General features: G+C 36.9%; 2 protein-coding genes across 4 annotated transcripts in view; both read right to left on the bottom strand.

Moving 5' to 3' along the window:
- Positions 1 to 1,442: 1,442 nt before the first annotated feature.
- Positions 1,443 to 14,796, bottom strand: commd5 (COMM domain containing 5). Of its 2 annotated transcripts, XM_083560480.1 has the most exons (8): positions 14,684 to 14,796; positions 13,256 to 13,560; positions 12,979 to 13,139; positions 7,914 to 7,942; positions 5,952 to 6,002; positions 5,076 to 5,171; positions 4,121 to 4,196; positions 1,443 to 2,348 (listed from the first exon to the last, which is right to left on the bottom strand). In XM_083560480.1, exons 2-8 carry the CDS (start codon positions 13,365 to 13,367, stop codon positions 2,241 to 2,243), a joined length of 633 nt encoding a protein of 210 aa, XP_083416606.1. In that variant the 5' UTR covers positions 13,368 to 13,560; positions 14,684 to 14,796; the 3' UTR covers positions 1,443 to 2,240. The 2 variants fall into 2 exon arrangements, with proteins under 2 accessions (XP_083416606.1, XP_083416605.1); XM_083560479.1 differs by lacking the exon at positions 14,684 to 14,796 and having other exon boundaries at positions 13,256 to 13,817.
- Positions 14,797 to 16,905: 2,109 nt separating this feature from the next.
- Positions 16,906 to 21,880, bottom strand: part of LOC310736677 (uncharacterized protein) — a 39,353-nt gene continuing 34,378 nt past the window's right edge. Inside the window, exons 5-7 of one of the 2 annotated variants that reach the window (XM_083560433.1) lie at positions 18,309 to 18,360; positions 18,019 to 18,149; positions 16,906 to 17,513 (exon numbers count right to left, since the gene is read on the bottom strand). In XM_083560433.1, coding sequence (XP_083416559.1) covers positions 17,253 to 17,513; positions 18,019 to 18,149; positions 18,309 to 18,360 — 444 coding nt within the window. In that variant the 3' untranslated portion in view covers positions 16,906 to 17,252. The remainder of the gene's footprint in view (positions 17,514 to 18,018; positions 18,150 to 18,308; positions 18,361 to 21,880) is intronic. The other variant, XM_083560434.1, reaches the window with a different exon arrangement.

Genomic DNA, 21,880 nt, shown 5'->3' with positions numbered 1-21,880 from the left:
TCTATTTTGGTCTCATCTGACCACATGACTTTCTCCCATGACTCCTCTGGATCATCCCAATGGTCATTGGCAAACTTAAGACGTGCCTGGACATGTGTTGGTTTAAGCAGGGGAACCTTCCGTGCCATGCATTATTTCAAACCATGACGTCTTAGTGTATTACCAACAGTAACCTTGGAAACAGTGGTCCCAGCTCTTTTCAGGTCACTGACCAGCTCCTCCCGTGTAGTTCTGGGCTGATTTCTCACCTTCCTTAGGATCATTTAAACCCCACGAGGTGAGATCTTGCATGGAGCCCCAGTCCGAGGGAGATTGACAGTCATGTTTAGCTTCTTCCATTTTCTAATGATTGCTCCAACAGTGGACCTTTTTTCACCAAGCTGCTTGGCAATTTCCCTGTAGCCCTTTCCAGCCTTGTGGAGGTGTACAATTCTAGTGTCTTTGGACAGCTCTTTGGTCTTGGCCATGTTAGTAGTTGGATTCTTACTGATTGTATGGGGTGGACAGGTGTCTTTATGCAGCTAACAACCTCAAACAGGTGCATCTAATTTAGGATAATAAATGTAGTGGAGGTGGACATTTTAAAGGCAGACTAACAGGTCTTTGAGGGTCAGAATTCTAGCTGATAGACAGGTGTTCAAATACTTATTTGCAGCTGTATCATACAAATAAATAGTTTAAAAATCATACATTGTGATTTCTGGATTTTTTCTTTTAGATTATGTCTCTCACAGTGGACATGCACCTAAGATGACAATTTCAGACCCCGCCATGATTTCTAAGTGGGAGAACTTGCAAAATAGCAGGGTGTTCAAATACTTACTTTCCTCACTGTAGTTAATATGTTTAGAAGTAAACTTTTATAGTATTTTTATAGAGACATACAGTACTCGCATTTAGGAAAATGCTTAGCGCCATGTTATTAAATCACTACATGACACAAGCTTGCTTAAAAAATATATGTATATGCTATTATCAAAAACTTGATAATAGCATATACACCTTGCTTACAGTGTGTTACAGATGTTTGTCTGTCAGTGAACAGGTCTTAACCCCCTAATGCACAGAATCTGGATCATGTTACTTTTGTGTAACCACCTGGAATTATTAATAATGTCAGTTTCCTTGAATCTGGCTAGAAATATGTTAGTTTAAGGTTAGATTCGTTAAAGTGTTTAAGACAATTGGTGGTGCTGTTGCACTTGATTAAAAAAAGAACAGCCTTAATGCATATGTAAACAGCAAATAATCGGGAGCACAACATGGAAGATGTATGCTAAGAATGAGAGGTGGCTCAGTATTAGATTTCATTTGCATAGTAGGGTTCGAATTGATCGCTGTTCAAGGGCTTTTTTATGGGCACTTTTAAAGAGAAATTTGAAATAGGACGGTTATTTTCCAACCAACTAAAAATTTAATAATGACACATCTCACCTTCATTGATTCTGCCCACAATGAAAATTTATATTTTTATTCCATCATTAAAAGCACACACACACTTGTAGCATTTAGCAGACACCCCAACCCAGATCTCATTTACACAACAGAGCAGATAAGAGTGAAAGAAAAAGAGTCAAGGGCCCAGCAGGGGCAGTGCTTGGATTTGAACTAAAAAACTAAATGTGGTGACATAAAGCAAATACTGATTTGTATTAACAGGCACAAAATGTATCAAAAACTATATGAAACTATTAGAAAAGCTGAGTAGACTAGGTTTCTTGTTAAAATCAAAGTGCAAATGGACAGAGAAAAAAAAGAATACAATAGGATAGTACAACCTGCTTGAGTCAACCAAGCAAAAACCTAAAGCCTTTTTAAAAATCACACTGGTTTGCAAATTCTGCTGTTTGTAATATAGTTTAATCAGATGACTTAAAAGGAGTAAATACTTTTGTGAGGCAACAAGGTTTGGTCCACAGCTTTTTTGTTGCATTGCTATATATTGAGTGTCAATCAGCAGCCAATTACACACAAGTTAATTAAGCCAAATAAGGAAAAGAAAAAAAGCCAATTTTCTTACTTCATTACAATCACAGTGTATTTCTTACAATATTCCATAAACATTAAGTGGATGTAAATAATGTCCTTTCTGCTAAAGGGGAAAAAAATCAATAAGCTGATTCATTGCACAATGTCTGTATGTGTATATCCAAAACCATGCAACACAGTAATTTATTCAAATGAACTATTGTATAATCAAACATTTTACTGTATTAACAAATGCTCTGTTATAACTAAACTCAATTTACATCCTGGATCTTAAGAACACTTCGTTTCTCCAAATCGTTCATTTCTTTTAAAATGAGTGTTACATTGTAGCGCAGCTCCTGGAACTTCGACATAGGAACCTATGAATAAGGAAATCAAATATATATTATAAATTAAATTTAAAGAGGTTAATGTAGTTAGGTTGTAAATATAAAGCTAAGCTTCAGTAACTCCTGCACTGCACATGATACACTTAGTTTTAAGTGAGGAGTACAAAAAGACATTTATTGTGAGCTTGACAGATGTTACTTCATATTCCTAGGCAACAAAAGGTTAAAATATGAATCATATATCCTGATTACTTTGATTATGTCTTGGAGATGAATTCAAAATGTGAACAATGCTTATGGTAGATATTTATGTCAGGAACTGGATAAGCAGTGAGGGATGCAGTGTTGCTCAGTAAATATCAATAAATTCAGTGAAATATGTTTCAGGTGGCTACAGCTAATAATAAGCAATTGATTTGTTTTTTTTAAGTGAATAATTGTGACAGAAATGACTCAATGGATGAGTATTTTTAGTGAATTTTACAGTGACGTTTAGAGTGAAATACAGAAGAACTGTGGCAGCAAGAAACTCAACAATTTTTTACACTGAGCCTTACACATGATCATGTTAGCTGGCAATGTTACATGATGGCCTACTGTTATGTAAATGCCTTTCTAGCCATCTTACTAGCAGTTACAACAGTAAAGACATAATACTCTTAAGTCAGCTCTTTTGTGCAATAAACAGACAGAATCAGCAATTTCTTTATCATCAATGGATTAACTCTACTTTCAAATCTTGTGCTGGTTGCACATTTAAATATACATCTTTTTTTCTGTGGTGTAGAGATCACTTGCATGTACACAAAAAGACAGAGAGAAAATGATAATCTGGTAAGAATAAGACATGATTCTCATATCGAATAAACATCTTTATTATAATCGAACCAAATTATCTATCAAGAAGCATATTTAGTAATCACTGTGACATTAGTTATTCATATATTTTTATGGATTATCACTTAATGCCAGGGAGTGTTTTTTTAATGGTTGAAATGATAGCCATTCGCTAAATGATACTAAGCAGAGGTCTACCCTGAAATAACTGGACATATATATGAAATGGACAAAAGTATTAGAACACACCTCTTCATTCCTAAAATTCAGGTTAAATCAGACACATTGCCACAGGTGTGTGAATTCAAGCACCTAGCCATACAGTTTGCATTTATTCCACAGTAAATCAACTATAAATTTTATTGGAAATTGGAAGCGTTTCGAAACAACAGCACCCCAGTAGAAGCAAAAGACCACATAAAGTCACAGAACTGAGTGTTGAGGTGGATGGTGTGGGGAAAGTCCCCAATGCAAAGCAGATTCCATAGCTAAAGATTTCTAAATTTACACCGCATTAACATGAGCACAAAATCTGCACAGTTCGGAAGGGGATTCCCATGGCTGAAATGCAAGCCTTACATTACTAAGTAGAATGCCAAGCGCCAAATTTAAGCATGTGGAGTAATAAATCACGCTTTTTAAAATTATTTTTTATTTGTTTGGCACTCTCGTGAGCAAGTCTGGGTTTGGCAGATGCCAGGGGAACTTTACCTGCCTCACTGTATTGTGCCAACTGTAAAGTTTAGTGAAGAAGAGATACTGGTAGGAGGCTGTTTTTCAGGGGTTGGGCTTGGCCCCTTACTTCCAGTGAAGGGAAATCTTACCAAGACATTTTGGACAATCTTGTTTGGAATGATATACTTAAAATAAACTGGTTAAGAGAAACCTCTATGCCTTGTCCTAGCAATAGGTTCATTCTCATTATAAATAAATTATATGTAAAAAATTATAGACAATATAATTACCTCAAATTGATGAAGATTCCCATCAGAAAGTTTTAACTGCATTAGAATAGATGGCTGTAAAGCTCGAGACAAGGAACTGAAATAAATAAGGACAGTGAACTTTGTTGAAATAATGATTAATTATTTTAGCTAAGCATTTATGGGAAATATAATTAACTTGTATCATGCTCCTACTGGTTAAAAGAACCCAAGGCAAGTGTTAGGATTTTATCATTTTCAGACACACTTTTTGGGGCAAACTAGTTCTAGCATAGTCTACTGTCGACCTACTCAGTAAAGCCACTGGAAATGATCCAAACTCTTTGTATTTTTAAACAATATGGTAATAACATTGCAATTATTACAAAGGCTACATTCATATGGCTTTATGGCTTTCATACTGGTGACAAGATTTAGCCTTTAGCATATAAATTACTACACGATAAGTTTTGTTTGTCTTTAAAATGTACTTCTATTAACTTAAAATAAAAAAAAAAAAGGTAAACTACTAATAAACTACTCAGAAATATGTAAACCTAAATAATAATCAAAGATATGCCTAAATCTATTATCATATCTTCAGAAAATTCAATATTAAATGCAAAACACACACATTTACATACACATCTGTATTACCCAAATGGGGTCTAACAAATGTAAATTATTCAATTTAATTTTTACAAAATATTTTCCATTATATAACTAAGCAGACATTTAATCAGAAATTGTATATTAAAAAAAAAAAAAAAAAAAAAAAAAGTAAAACTATATCACTTTCTACACTCCTAATATGTATATACACTTCTAATGCTATTAAAAGACACAGGCAAATGCTCTTATTTGCTTTTATTTATATTCAATTCCACATTCATATAAGCTTTTGTTTAGGGTTAATTTTTTTAATGGAATAAGATAAGAACTATTACCTCAATATTCAATATCACCTTTTAGCTTATTATGTGCATCACTACTGTACCTTGTTGAAATTGCAACATCCACTCTCCATCTTAATTTTTCTAATTTAGGTAATCTTGGGCCATGCTGCATAGCATAAGCATTGAGTGCTGGTCGTCTAAAGGAGAAGTCAGAAAAGGATCAGGTTGAATACTCATCGTTTTCTTGAATGCTTTAAAACTATTCATCTATCAGCCATAACATTAAAACCACCTGCCTAATAGAATGTAGGTCACTGTTGTGCCACCAACATTCACATTTTATAAATGTTACACACACAGTAACTAGACATAAAACCATTTAGGAATGTACTCCACAATAGGTCTGAAGTTATGCTGTGGTATTTAGCAGCAACGTGTTGGTAGCAGATCCTTTAAGTCATGTAGATTTTGTGGAGGAGCATCCATGGATCGAAATTGTTTGTTCAGCAAATACTACAGATGCTCCATAGTCCCAGGGCCAGACAGGCTGACTACCCATACACATCAATAAGCCTTAGACACCCATGACCCTGCTACCAGTTGTCTACTCTTGATGCACTTTTTGCAGGTACTAGCCACTATCTGAAAACTTCACAAGACCTGCTGCTTTGGAGATGCTCTGACCCAGTCATCCTACACACAATTTGACCCGTGTTAAAGTTGCTGAGATCCTTGTGCTTGCCCAATTTTCAGCTTCTAACATCAACTGACTTTATTTGCTGCCTAATATATCCCACCCCATGGCAGATGCCATTGCAATAAGATAATTAATGTTATTTATTTTACCTGTCAGTGGTTTTAAAGTTATGGCCTATAGGCATAGCCGGTGACAGCACAAATGAAGTAAGTGACAACTTCTAATAAAGAATTGAAATTTGCATAGCAGAAATGACATAAAAATTTGTTTTACTTCATACCCATTTCCAAAGACAACATGGGAGAGGTCTGCAATGAACTCATCAGAAATCCTGTAAATGACACAAAAGCAAATGGCGAAAATAATTTTTTGTCATACATGGAAATGTTTTTACCAGATATGCACATCATTAATCCTAGATTGTTTCTTACGCTTTGTAATTTTTTTCCCTTTTAAAACAATATACAAAATAATTGAGAAATAATGATGTCTTTTGATCACACACACACACACACACACACACACACACACACACACACACACACACACACACACACACCTCAATAAATTAGAATATTAGTTGATTTATTTTAGTAATTCAACACAAAAGGTGAAACTCATTATATAGATTCATCTCACACACAGACTGATATTTTAAGTGTTTATTTCTTTTAATTTTAATGATTATGGCTTATAGCTAAAGAAAACCCAAAATTCAGTATCTCAGAAAATGAGAATATTGTGAAAAGTTCAATATTGGAGACTTGTGGTGTCACACTCTAATCAGCAAATGAACTCAAAACACCTGCAAAGGTTCAGGCTACACAATCATGTGGTAAGACTGCTGACTTGACAGTCAGAAGCCGATCATTGGCACCCTGCACATGGAGGGTAAGACACAAAAGGTCATCGCTAAAGAAGCTGCTGTTCACAGAGTGCTGTATCCAAGCACATTAATGGAAAGTTGAATGGAAGGAAAAAAATGTGGTAGAAAAAGATGAAACGAAGCCCATTCAAGAATTTGGGGGAGATTCACCAAGAGTGGACTGCAGCTGGAGTCAGTGCTTCAAGAGCCACCCCGCACAGACGTATCCATGGGCTACAACTGACGCATTCCTTGTGTCAAGCCGCTGCTGAACCAGAGACAACGTCAGAGGTGTCTTACCTTGGGCAAAGGACAAAAAAAGGACTGAACTGTTGCTCAGTTGGCCAAAGTCGTCTTTTCAGATGAAAAGAAATAAATTTTTGCATTTCATTTGAAAATCAATTGCTGTAGCAATGCTGTAGGAGCCTCTTAAAGAAGATGTTACAGGTCTGTGAGAGCCAGAAATCTTGCTTTTTTGCAGGTGACCAAATACTTATTTTCCACCATAATTTGCAAATAAATTTTTTAAAAATCAAGACAATGTGATTTTCTGGATTTTTTTTTCTCATTTTGTCTCTAATAGTTGATGAAAATTACAGGCCTCCCTCATCTTTTTAAGAGGCAGAACTTGCACAATTGGTGGCTGACTAAATACTTTTTTGCCCCACTGTAGTTATAGATATATATACATACACACACACAAAGTGAGGCAAAGATTTTGGAGAATGGCCTGGTGGTACAGGGATTGGACTGCTGAGGACTGGGGTAAAGTAAAAGTTGAGCGCTACTATCAGTCCTGTGTCATGCCAACAGTAAAGCATCCTGAGTGGGGTAGCACAATTTTGCCTGAGAACACAGCCATGAATAAAGAATGGCAAAAAACATCCTCAGAGAGCACCTTTTCTCATCCAGAAATGCCTTTCTTCAACATGATGGAGCACCTTGCTATAAGGCAAAAGTGATAACTGAATGGCTCAGGGAACAAAACATTGAAAGCTTGAGTCCATGGCCAGGAAAGTACCCAGAACTTGATCAATCCTCAACAGGTGGGTGGATAAACAAAAACTGATTATGCAAGAATGAGCTGCCCTCAGTCAGAATTTGGCCCAGAAGTTGAATGACATCATGCCAGGGGCGAATTACATAGAGCTTGGAAAAAGAAGGGTCAACACTGCATATATTTACTCTTTGCATAAACATATACTTCAGTATACCATAGTAAACATCTGACAAAAAGATATAAAAACAATGAAGCAGCAGACTTTGTGAAAATTTATATTTGGGTCATTCTTAAAACTTTTGGCTGTACAGTTAAAAACAACTAGAAAAACAATTGTATTAAAAGTAATTAAATGGCAAGCCAACTAAACCTCTTACCTGAGCTCACAAAGATCTTCTTCAAAACTCTAAAGAGAGAGAAAAAAAGGCTTAGGACATTCTGCAACTATTAATTGTTTTAAGGTCTCGCCTTAAGCGATATCTGCATTACCTTCATCATACAACATAGAAAAGGCCCACAATACTGCTCAAAATTTTAAGCAATGAAAGCCTTTCTCCCTATTCAAAATGGCAATATCCACAATTATTCTCTCTCTCAATATATATTTTTTATACATATATCTTCTTCTTCTGCTACTTTCGGCTGCTCCCATTGGATGATCCGCTGTGGCGACCCGTCTCCATACCCCCCTTTACATCAGCCTCTTTAAAAACAACTACCGGCATGTCTTCCATCACCGCAGCCATAAACCTCCTCCTCGGTCTTCCTATTTTCCTCCTTCCTGGTGGCTCCATCCTCAGGAATCTCCTACCGATATACCCCATGTCCCTCCTCTGCACATGTCCAAACCATCTCAATCTCGCCTCCCTCACCTTGTCTGTAAAACGTCCTACATGCACGGTCCTTTCTTACTAATCCTATCCACTTCCTGCTTCACCACCATCTCCACACCATCCAACCCTCTCGCTCGCTCTCACTAATTTTCCTCGTTCATCAGCTGCTCAAAATACTCCCTCCATCTTCTCAACACACTCTCCTCACTAGTCAACACATTTCCATTTCCATCCTTTATTGCTCTAACTTTATTGCACATCCTTCCCAGCTCGGTCGCTCTGCCTGGCCAATTGGTATAAATCCTTTTCTCTTTCCTCAGTGTCCAACTTCTCATACAGCTCTTCATATGCCTTTTCCTTTGCTTTAGCCACATCCCTCTTTACCTGCTGCTGCATCACCTTGTACTCCTGCCTACTTTTCTCATGACTCTGTCGATCCCAGTTCTGTTTTGCCAACCTCTTTCTCCCTATGCTTTCCTGCAATTCCTCATTCCACCACCAAGTCTCTTTGTCTTCCTTTCTATTTCCAGATGTTACACCAAGTACCTTTCTAGCGGTCTCCATTATCACTTCTGCAGTAGTTTCCCAATCATCCAGCACCTCTTCACCACCACCGAGCCCCTTTCTGACCTTTTCCCTGAACCTTAAACTTCAGGCTTCCTCCTTTAGTTTCCACCATCTTATTATTCTTTCAGTCCTCACTCTCCTTCACTTCTTCACCTCCAAAACCATTCTACAGACCGCCATCCGATGCGGTCTTGCTACACTGTCCCCTGCCAACACATTGCAGTCTCCAATCTCCTTCAGGTTGCATCTCATATTTATTACACAGTCCACCTGTGTGCCCCTTCCTCCACTCGTATACGTCACCCTATGATCCTCCTTCTTCTTAAAATTAGTAAGAGATACATATGTATACACACACAAACAGTCAGGTGCTGAAATATTTGGACAGTGACAGGTTTTGTTTAGCTGTTTACCAAAACATATTCAGAATACAGTTATATAATTAACAGAGGCTTAAAGTGCAGACACTCTTCTGTAATTTGAGTACATAAAAATTTGAAGAAGGGTTTAGGCATTACAGCTCCTTAATATGTAGCCGATTCTTTATCAAGTGGCCAAAAGCTTATCAAGTGGCAAAAAGTCAAAAATATTTGAAATAGTTGTAATCCTACAAGTCAATCACCAGATCTCAACCCAATCAAGCATGCATTTTACTTGTTTAAGACAAAACTTAAGGCAGAAAGACCCACAAACAAGCAACAACAGCAGGAACGGCCTGGCAAAGAATAACAAAGGAGGAAACCCAGTATTTTGTGATGTCCATGGGTTCAAGACTTCAGTCAGTCATTGCCTCCAAAGCACTCTCAACAAAGTATTAAGAATGGACATTTTATTTATGGTAATGTTAATTTAATTCAATATATTTTTATCTGTATAGTGCTTTTAACAATAAACATGCAGCTTTACACTGATAATGTGGTGATAAAAATGAACAAGATGTTCTTCATAAGAGTAAGTTTGTCCCTGATGAGCAAGCCGATGGCAACTGTGACAAGAAAAGCTTCCCGAGATGGCATAAGGAAGGAACCTTGAGAGGAACCAGACTTAATTTGTCCAATTACTTTTGAGCCCCTGAAATGAGGTAACTCTGAAAAGAAATGGTTGTAAACCTAAATGCTTCAGAAGATATTTTTGTTCAACCCCTCTAATTAAGCCTGAACGTCTGCTCTTCAATTGCATCTCAGTTGTTTCATTTCAAATCCGATGTGGTGGCATGCGTATCCCAAATCATGAAGATTGTGTCACTGTCCAAATATACGTACCTTACGTACCGGCTTGTGCTTGTTGCATAGAAATATCAATATTTTTATAATTTTGTTTTATTGATATTATACGAAAACCATCGTAACTCGGGGACCATCTGTATTATATTAAATATTATACATAATTATATATAAAAATTGGACAGTATTCAAAAGTCAGTAGCCAGAGGACAGTCATTTTATAATCATATACAAGCTGCACACGTTTAAAACTGGTTTTGCATCATATTATGACTTTTCTTCATATAATCAGACTACAATACATTATTTTAATAATGAATAAATCTGATTAAAAAAAAATTATAATAATTTCACTACACAAATTTTATTATTATTATTGACGACATACCAGAAGAGACTATTAAGCTTTTTATTCTAAATTTCACTTGTGAAAGGTAAATACCGTTTTTATAAAAGTATAAGGAATTGACCCATCGCAAAAACCCGCTCTCCTTAGTTACTGTTGCTATGACTCAATCAAGCGCTGTGCGAAGGGTCAATTGTTTATACATTTATGAAAACTGTATTTACCTTAATCCATGTCGACCATGAACTGTATGTATGAAGGCATCAGAAATGCAAATGCCAAAGGAATAGCAAATCCTTATAGGTTTTGGGCAGGTTACATACGCAACGCAGTGTGAAAAAGCAAACGTGGTAATTAATATTGCTATTTAAATATGGCATGGTCATAACTCATAAGAGACTGGAAATACAGTTGCAAGTTGCAAAAGTAAAACCCCAAACGGTATGATATAAACCCAAATGCAAGATTTAAAATGTATGCATCCATATGTGGATCCAAGCACGCTATCGAATTACAGACCAATTTCAAATCTCCCATTTATGTCTAAGATTTTAGAAAAGATTGTCGCTGCCCAGCTATGTAACCACTTGCAGGAGAACAATATCTTTGAAGAGTTTCAGTCAGGTTTTAGGCCCCATCATAGCACAGAAACTGCTCTAGTTAAAATCACTAACGACCTGTTTTTAGCTTCAGACCAAGGCTACATCTCCCTATTAGTTTTACTAGATCTTAGTGCTGCGTTCGACACTATAGATCATGATCTTCTCCTCGATCGCTTACAGAATTACATCGGTATTCAGGGACAGGCATTAAGCTGGTTTAAATCCTACCTGTCCAATCGTTACCATTTCGTAGATTTAAATGGAGAGCTATCCAGGATAATGCTAGTAAATTATGGCGTGCCACAAGGGTCAGTTCTGGGACCCCTGCTTTTTACAATATACATGCTTCCATTAGGAAATATTATTAGAAGGCATGGAATTAGCTTCCATTGTTATGCTGATGATACCCAGCTATATATTTCATCCAAACCAGGCGATACAGCTCAATTAGCTCGCATAACTGAGTGTGTTGAAGAAATAAGAGATTGGATGACCCATAACTTTCTGCTATTAAATTCTGATAAAACGGAGATTTTGCTCATCGGCCCAAAAAATAGTACACAGAAGCTCCAGCATCTCAGCCTGCATTTAGACGGTTGTTCTGTAACTACTAGTTCAACGGTAAAAGACCTGGGAGTTATTTTAGACAGCAACTTATCTTTCAAAAATCACATCAATCAAGTTACAAAAACAGCCTTCTTTCACCTTAGAAATATTTCTAAGCTAAGAAATATGTTATCTATATCTGATGCAGAGAAGCTCGTCCATGCGTTTATGACCTCTAGAATAGACTACTGTAATGCATTACTAGGTGGATGTCCTGCATCATTAATAAACAAGCTTCAGTTAGTTCAGAATGCCGCAGCAAGAGTTCTTACTAGGTCAAGAAAATACGATCATATAACCCCAATCTTATCGTCCCTACATTGGCTTCCTATTAAGTTTCGAATAGACTACAAACTACTGCTACTCACTTATAAAGCACTAAATGGTTTGGCTCCCATGTATCTATCCAGTCTCTTAACACGCTACAATCCGTCACGCTCCCTGAGATCTCAAAACTCTGGGCTTCTAGTAGTTCCTAGAATAGCAAACTCTGGAATAGTCTTCCTGACAGTGTTCGGGGTTCAGATACACTCTCCCAGTTTAAGTGCAGATTAAAAACATATCTTTTTAGCAAAGCCTACACATAACACACATCACACACATCACATCATAACCTTGTGCTCCAGAACATCTGATCACATGCACATTATCAACTTGTGCTGTTAATATCATGAACAGCAGCTACGCTAATTCCTCTCCACTGCTTCTCTTTCTCTCCCCATCCCGAGGCATCCTGAGGTTTGGCCAGCTCCAGTCACGTCCCACCTCGTGAAGATTATGGACCTATGGATGATCATGGAGAAGTAGATGCCGAGTGTTTAAAGGCCCTGGCATGGAGAAGCTGATGCTGGATCTATGATGATCACAAAATGTTCTGTATTGTTGAAAGATTTATGACCAAACTTTTGATGTCACCCATATGAGGATGGGTTCCCCTTTGAGTCTGGTTCCTCTCAAGGTTTCTTCCTCATATCATCTAAGGGAGTTTTTCCTTGCCACTGTCGCCACGGCTTGCTCATCAGGGACAAACGCACACCATTCACCTTCACTGTTGTTTTCTGTAAAGCTGCTTTGAGACAATGTCTGTTGTGAAAAGCGCTATACAAATAAACTTGACTTGACTTGACATGTGGACAACGCAACTGCAAATACAATTTACAATTCATTTTGAATATTGTACGAAATATTCATCCATAATTATGGAAGTAGGCTTTTGGTTGGCTAAATGTCTGCCCCATTTCTGTACAAACACATAATACACGTACCTCTTGTTTCATTGAAGTTGACGGTTGACGAAAAGCTTCTTTCAGGAGCTCATACATGCCTGAAACAATGTAGCCAAGTTTTTCTTCTGAGAGGGAATTATTTTCGATAATGTCTGTCATTAACACACTGCACTCCTTCTCCTCCAGGGCATTTACCACAACTGCAAATCAATAGTGCAAATATTTAACAACTCACATTTTATTGTGCAACTCCTTACAAAGACTGTTTTATGATTATCTGCTTTTTCTCCTAATGTTGCTCTACTAGCTTTCTCACCTTTAAGAATTTGCCTGAAGAGTTGCTTATCCAAATCTTTTAAATGTTTTGCCATGCTGACGACTTCTCTGGGAATTCTCCCTCCCCAAAACCCAACTTTATGCTCAGACATCGTGTCGTAATTCGTCCCGAGTGTCTCTTTAGGTCAGTATATAACCACATCGGCAATAAGACAGCACAAAATACTGCCTGTTATACTAAGACTATTGACATGGTACATTCATCACCAAGTGTCAACTGCAAATGTTTTCCTCTCCCAGTTGTATCTCCAATTCGCAATTTCGAAGTATCGACACTTCCGCCTTCTGCGGATAGTAAAAAAAAAAATAAGAACAGGAAGTAAGAGTTAACACTGTGATTAAAGATTTCGTGTATCATTTAGAGTTTGGGTTTATATTTTAATTATGTTGTATGATTTTTTTTTTTATATATGTATATGTCTCTAACGTTGGGGGAAAAAGAGGTTCCAAGCTGTGAAGTTCCGAGTTCCCAGTTGTCGCGAACACGGCTTTAACGGTACTGATTCGCAAAACGTCCGCCCTAGTTAATGCGTCATGTGATCTGCCCGAACAGAACTATGGGAAAATAAAATGTTTGCGGAAGCTGTGTTCAGCTATTGTTGTTGCAAATTTAGAGACTTTGTTCCCTTTTTCACATTTTGTTAGGTTTACTTTTGAATAATATTAAACGTTTTTAATTTTTAATATAATGTGTAAATATCACCTAAACATATTTTATATTTTATTAAATAATTCATCTTATTACATGTATTACATATATATATACACACACACACACACACACACACAAAACTAAATATAAACGCAACACTTTTGTCTTTGACCCCATTTTTCACGAGCTGAACTCAAAGATCTAAGAATTTTGCTATGTACACAAAAGGCCTATTTCTCTCAAATATTTACAAATCTTACCTCATAGGTGTGGCATATCAAGATGCTGATGAGACAGCATGATTATTGCACAGGTGTGCCTTAGGCTGGCCCAAATAAAAGGCCACTCTAAAATATGCAGTTTTCTCACACAGCACAATGCCACAGCTGTCACAAGTTTTGAGGGGATGTGCAATTGGCATGCTGACTGCAGGAATGTCCACCAGAGCTGTTGCCTGTAAATTGAATGTTCAATTCTCTACTATAAGCCGTTTCAGAGAATTTGGCAGTACATCCAACCGGCCTTACAACCACAGACCACAGGTAACCACACCAGCCCAGGACCTCCACATCCAGCATCTTCACCTACAAGATTGCCTGAGACCAGGCTCCTGGACAGCTGCTGCTACAATTGGTTTGCATAGCCAAAGAATTTCTGCTCAAACTGTCAGAAACCGTCTCAGGGAAGCTCATCTGCATGCTCGTCGGCCTGACTGCAGTTCGTCATCGAAACCGACTTAAGTGGGCAAATGCTTACATTCAATAGTGTCTGGCACTTTGGAGAGGTGTTCTCTTCATGGATGAATCTCTGTTTTCACTGTACAGGGCAAAATGCTTGAGGCAAATGGTGGCCACACCAGATACTGACTGTTTTTGGACCCCCCCAGTACAGTAAACTGCACATTTTTAGAGTGGGCTTTTATTGTGGCAAGCCTAAGGCACACCTGTACAATAATTATGCTGTCTAATCAGCATCTTGATATGCCACACCTGTGAGGTAAATAGATGATCCTGGCAATAAGAAAAAAGAAGTAGCACAGATTTGTAAACAAAATTTGAGAGAAATGGGCCTTTGTGTATATAGAAAGTCTTGGCTCTTTTGAGATCGGCTCATGAAAAATGGGGGCAAAAACAAAAGTGTTGTGTTTATCATTTTGTTCAACACACACACACACACACACACACACACACACACACCCACCAGGCATAACTTTATGGCCACCTGTGTAATATTGTGTTGACCCCCTTTTTGCTGCCAAAACAGTCCAGAGCCCTCAAGCATTAACAGCATTACCTTGTTCCGTAATCTGAGCTACAAAGTTACCAAATTTTGTGAAAAATGTTTGCCTTGGTAATAGTCAATACATTCTTAGTATTTGTTGAGCTAATATTAACTGCCTTGGTTTGGATATAAGACTGTCAAATTAACATATAAAAAGAACATAAGACTATTCAAGAAAATAATTTGTGGAATTGTAACTTAAAGAAGTTTGTCATAGGTCCAATTCACTAAACTGAAAATGGACAGGCTTACAGTTGGCATGTGAAAGTTTGGCACCCCTGGTAAAAATTTCTGTTAATGTGAACAGTTAAGCAAACGGAAGATGAAATGATCTCCAAAAGGCAAAAAGTTACAGATGACACATTTCCTATTATATTTAAAACAAAATCTTTTAATTTTCATCCTTTTACATTTGCAAAATAACAGAAAAGGAAATGGGCCTGCAGCAAAAGTTTGGGCACCCTGCATAGTTAGTACCTAGTTGCACCCCCTTTAGCAAATATTACAGCTTGTAAATGCTTTTCATAGCCAGCCAAGAATCTTTCAGTTCTTGTTTGAGGGAGTTTTGCACATCTCTCTCTCTCTCTCTCTCTCTCTCTCTCTCTCTCTCTCTCTCTCTCTCTCTCTCTCTCTCTCTCTCTCTCTCTCTCGTTAAACATGCTCCTGAGGTTCCAGTGACCACTGTTCCTGCCCCTCTTCCCTCCGCTGATCTTCCCACTTCATCCAGACCTGATTTTGGATAGTGTTCTCTTCGAGTGAAGGCCACTCTGTGCAGCTGGGGATGGTTTCTCATCAACGCCCTGGGGTTCCATGAAATTATGGAGTAGGAACAGGAGCTTTGGGGATGATTTGGACTGTAGTTAATGTGTAACTGACTCAGGACTACAGTTTGCTTCTGATCACCATCACTGCACCCCGCAACATTGTTTATCTGTAATAAATGGACATTCGGTGCAACCCAAATAAGATTGGGTTTCCTCTTGCGTCTGGTTCCTCTCAAGGTTTCTTCCTTATGCCATCTCAGGGAGTGTTTCCTTGCCACAGTCACCAGCGGCTTGCTCATCAGGGACAAACTTGCACTTATAAAGAACATCTTCATTTTTATCACTACATTATATGTGTAAAGCTGCTTTGAGACAATGTTCATTGTTAAAACCTCTATACGAATAAAAATGTATTAAATTTAATTGATACCTTGGTCAATGTTATCTGAGAGCTTAAGTCTCCTGGGGTTCCCATTCTTTTGTAGGGTGCTGCTTTCCCTTTTTCATTCTAAAATTGTAGTAAACAAAAACACTACACTGATATTGCTTAAAATATTGCAAAATAGTGTTTCATGTTTAACTTTATGCCTTTTGCATATCATTTTGTCTTCCACTTGCTTAAACGTGACCAGGGGTGCCCAAATTTTCGCATGCCACTGTAAGTATTGTGATATTGCCATTCACTCTATTTAAACTATTAAGGCTAAGTTCCACTGCTGCTGACACTGCTGAATAGCATTGTGTAGAACTTAGTATCTGCTTAAGAACAAGGTAAAGCAAAAGAAAAGTAAATTAATACATTTTATTACAAAATAAATATTCTGGAAGACGTTTAATTAAGAGTTTGATTATGTTTTTGTCTTTATTTTATATTAGGCTTTTTTAGTCACAAGCCAGAAAATCTTATTAAGGTTACATGAGACAGAAATTGAATTTTATTAGTTTTTAAGAGTACATTTGATTTTTTAAAGATTTCTACTGACACATTGTTTAGCATCTTATGTTTGAGATACATAGTAATGCAATTTTTTTTTAAAGCCACAGGCCACAAAAATAATACATAAGCATTTATTCAAATTCAATGTGCAAAAATATCTTTGGTTTTATATACAAATATACATTGAGTAAATTATTGAATGTACAGTGCAAAGTGATTTATCCAATTAAATATAAAAGCTGGTAAAACACAGAAACACAGACAGCAGTATTATTAGGCATTATAGTGCAAATAAATGTAAACATTGGCTGGATGACTCATAAGGCGATAATGTTCTCTGTATTTAAAAGTGACCAGAAGAAGGCACATCTCCCAGGCGCACACTGCCTAGAAAAGTGGAATGATCAGTCATGCTGATGAACAAGTCCTCATAAACAATGCGGATGGAAATGCGTTGGTGGGCATGCAGAATGTTTACACCAGCTGTATAACATGTGTTGAACTTGCGTTGTCTCGTCTCAAAGCTACATGTACAGCGCAGAAATGGTAAGCGATCCACCAGCACTTCGTAGCTTGCTATGTCCATGAAGTTGAGATAGTAGATCTGTTTAGCACCAAAACACACAAAAAAATTATCCTGTAGGAATGTTTTCAAGCTCACATTCTTTCTTTGCAAGAGTGTAAGGACAAACTTAGGTGAGGATGTTGTAAACGAACAAGTAAGTCATATGATTGTATGTAGTAAACATATGTAAAACCTTTTAGTTATTAACTTTTGTTAACATAAACACTAATTGAAACCGAAGCAATTACATGAACAAAACAGATCTATTGCACAAACTTGTTATAAAAATAACTTTCTGTTTTAAGTCATGGTGTAACTTATTCAGTGACCTCATATTTACACAATAATTAATCAAACTAAATCTTTAAAGGTTTTATTTATATATATATATATATATATATATATATATATATATATATATATATATATATATATATATATATATATATATAAAACATTTTTTTTTATATATTTATTCATTTCTTTTTTACATTTTTAAATAAGAGATGCATGCCTAAATAAAAAAGACCAAGAGTGTACTCACTTCTACCTGACTATAGATGAAGTAGATGCCATCCATGAGCACCTCTAACTCTCCAGAGCGTGAGTGCAACTTGAAAACCTTGTGGTGGTTTAAGACCATCTTCCAGTTTTTTAGCAAACCCTCTCGAAGATCTCAATATAAAAAAAACCCCCTCAATATTAGACACAGAACCATATTTTGACTGTTATTATTTTTTTACTGTTATATAGTCAATTCTGAAATATCTTTTGAGGATTTGTGGGCCTGAAGGATATTTAACCTTTACCTTGTAAGCAAGAAATTATCCTTACCTTCTCTTCCTAGTATGGTTGTCTCTTGGCCTTGCAAGTGAACAACAGCAGACTGAAATCCACAAAAGAGAAATAAATTACGTACACTTGCCTGTGAAAGCCTGTGAAGATTACAGTAATCCCCCGCTTTACCATGGTTTGAATCTCATGCCCCTAGTTTATCGTGGAATTGCGTTTGCCACATAACTAATTGTTTCGCTGATTTTCTCGGCCTCTCACGGATAGCACGATAGACCAAAAAACTTATAGGGAATTTTAGAGAGTTTTATGTTGAAATAATTAAATTTATTAATAAAAATATAATTAATTATAAAATAAAGTATAATGTTAATACAGTACACTACTGTTTACATAAAATAGCATTTTTGGGGTGGTGTCCATTTATCGCAGTTTTTCGTTTATCGTGGGTGGTTTTGAAACGTAGCGACCACGATAAATGGGGGATTACTGTATATAAAACCAAACATTTAAATGAACATCAGGGAAGATTTGTCTTAAAAAAAAAATCCTACAGTTAATTAATGCTACATTCATGAGCGAGTATATGAACTGGGAAATCTTTTGACTTCACAGTAGAAAAGATATGTTTAAACCACTCTCCAACTCATAACAGCTCACCAATATCTCAAAGGTGTAATGTGAAAATTTTGTTCTTCCTGTTTTTATTTAGATTTAAAATTGTCAAATGTTGGATTACACCATGGACAAACGTTGATTACACCATGGTTTGTATTTATTTATTTTTATTTATTTTTTTATTTTTTTATTTTATTTTTTTACAAAATTTACCTTTAATTCTGACAGCTGGTCTGCACATTCCCTGAGCACTCTGCCAGGAATGTTTTCTGATTCTATACACAACATATAGACAGCCCACAATGAATATCTGTTTTATTTCAGATTTCAAATGGCTGAGTTTGTATAAATGCTTAAATGTGAGATAAAGCAGTTTCTGGTTGTCATAAATGTACCTTAAATCTCTGACAGTTATGTAGTCAAACAAACATAACATTTTTTTTTTTACTACTTGAGCCCAACCTATTTACTGTTCACAAAGCTCCACCCTCAAGGCCTGAGCAAATGATATGATCTCTGCTTGTTAGAGCGACAAGCAACAGAGCTCTGTATAAGGGTTAGCTAATCTTAGCATTTTAGCATTGCCCACTCAGTCATTCAATAAATAAAAGTCTTCGTCTTCTTTCTGCTGCTCCCATTAGGGGTCGCCACAGCGGATCATCCGTCTCCATACCACCCTGTCCTATACATCTGCCTCTTTCACACCAACTACCTGCATCTCTTCCCTCACCACATCCATGAACCTCCTCCTTGGCCTTCCTCTTTTCCTCCTACCTGGTGGCTCCATCCTTAGCATTCTTCTACCAATATAATTCATGTCCCTCCTCTGCACATGTCCAAACCATCTCAATCTCGCCTCCCTCACCTTGTCACCAAAACATCCTACATGCGCTGTCCCTCTAATAAACTCATTTCTAATCTTGTCCATCCTCGTCACTCCCAACGAAAACCTTAACATCTTCAGCTCTGCTACCTCCAGCTCCACCTCCTGTCTTTTACTCAATGCCACTGTCTCTAATCCATACAACATCGCAGGTCTCACCACAGTCCTATAAACTTTCCCTTTCATTCTTGCAGATACCCTACTATCACAAATCACTCCTGTCACTCTTCTCCACCCACTCCACCCTGCCTGCACACTTTTCTTTACTTCTCTAACACACTCTCCATTACTTTGCAATTCAATAAATAAAAGTAACACTAAAAAACACAAAAGCTGATTAATGACAATCATCTTTCGTTGTGAGTGACGAGGATGGGCAGGATTCGAAATTAGCTTCCTATATGAACAGCACATGTAGGACATTTTGGAGACAAGGTGAGGGAGGTACCACTGAGATGGTTTGGACATGTGCAGAGGAGAGACATGGGGTAGATCGGTAGAAGAATGTACAGGATGAAGGTGCAAGGCAGAAGAAAAAGGGAGAGGCTAAGGAGGAGATTTATGAATATGGTGAGGGAAGACATGCAGGTAGTTAAATTGAAAGAGGCAGAGTAGTATGGAGGCAGATGGTCCACTGTGGCAACCCCTAACGAGAGCAACCTAAAAAAAGAAAAAAAGAATCCTAGTTTGACACAAACCGATTTATGAGAATGGTTAAGAGTTTATCTGCTGCACTGTCATAAGTTCTGAGGCATTTTCAGCTGAAACTATTATGATTAGTGTTGGCCCATAGCCAGAGGTGGGAAGTAACAAAGTACAAATACTTTGTTACTGTACTTAAGTAGATATTTTAGTATCAGTACTTTACTCCATTATTAATTTTAACATTTTACTTTTACTCATTACATTTTTACACAAATATCTGTACTTTCCACTTCTTACATTTTCAAAACAGACTCGTTACTTTAGTTTTAATCCATTGATTTAGTTAAATATATATTTTTTTATTTTCACTGTGCGGCGATTTCAGCCGAACAAACGATTTCCTGTCATTGTGCGTCTTTTTCAATCCACTGGTGTATAATGTCCTGTCTCTCACTCACCACAGATGTAGACTAGCTTACGAAGCTAAGAATGAGCAGGCAGAAGGCAGTAAGAAGTTTGGGGTTCACGTGGATGAGACAGAGGGAGTCAGTGATGTAAACATGACTGAGAACAGATACATGCATAATGATCATTCATCTTTTCTCTGCTTGTGTTCTATATGTGGCTCTTCAGCCTGGACACATTCATTCGGTAACAACATTTTAAATTAGTTTCGTATTAATATATATATATATATATATATATATATATATATATATATATATATATATATATATATATATATATATTTGGCTGTCAAAATTAAAATTATTTTAAACGTCACTAAATTGTATTAACGCGCTATCAATTCAGCACGCATTTCTGTTTTACCATTTTTATAAAAAATGTAAATACATAAATAAATATCTAAATATTAAAGAGGTGAAATTAAAACCTTCGGCAAAAATACACTTATTCACGACGTCCTTTCTTTACTTAGATATAGAAAATAAGTAAATAAACTCCAGATAAAAATATTTTTAATCAGTAAACAGTGTTTTATTTCTGCGCCAAGTCTCAAATCAAACACCAAATCCGCCATGTTTTACACCATTAACCCTCTAGGTAGCGTTTTGTGAGTTTGTCCCTCATAACTTAAATTACTGTCTTTATTGATCGTACAGATAAGAACAATACATCATTTAAATCTGTAAAATGTCTATGATTAAATATATATAAAAGCTTCTTGACTTGCCTTGAAGCGATGCAGTGTCTCCGGTATCACCTCATTAACTGTCCGTGTGGAAACATAGCAAAGGCTCTTAATGATGTCCACACATCTCTGCACTGTTATAGCCTTTATATTTAATCACTGTACACATGCTTACATATATATCACATGCTGTAAATATGATACATGTTTCTTCTTATTCTTCTTCTTTCGGCTTCTCCCATTAGGGGTCGCCACAGCGGATCATCAGTCTCCATACCACCCTGTCCTCCACATCTGCCTCTTTCACACCAACAG

The sequence above is a fragment of the Silurus aristotelis genome, assembly GCF_946808225.1.
Source record: "Silurus aristotelis genome assembly, chromosome: 14".
Classification (NCBI taxonomy): Eukaryota; Metazoa; Chordata; class Actinopteri; order Siluriformes; family Siluridae; genus Silurus; species Silurus aristotelis.
Note: the sequence above shows the minus strand (reverse complement) of the source record. Positions and strands in the feature narration are given on the sequence as shown.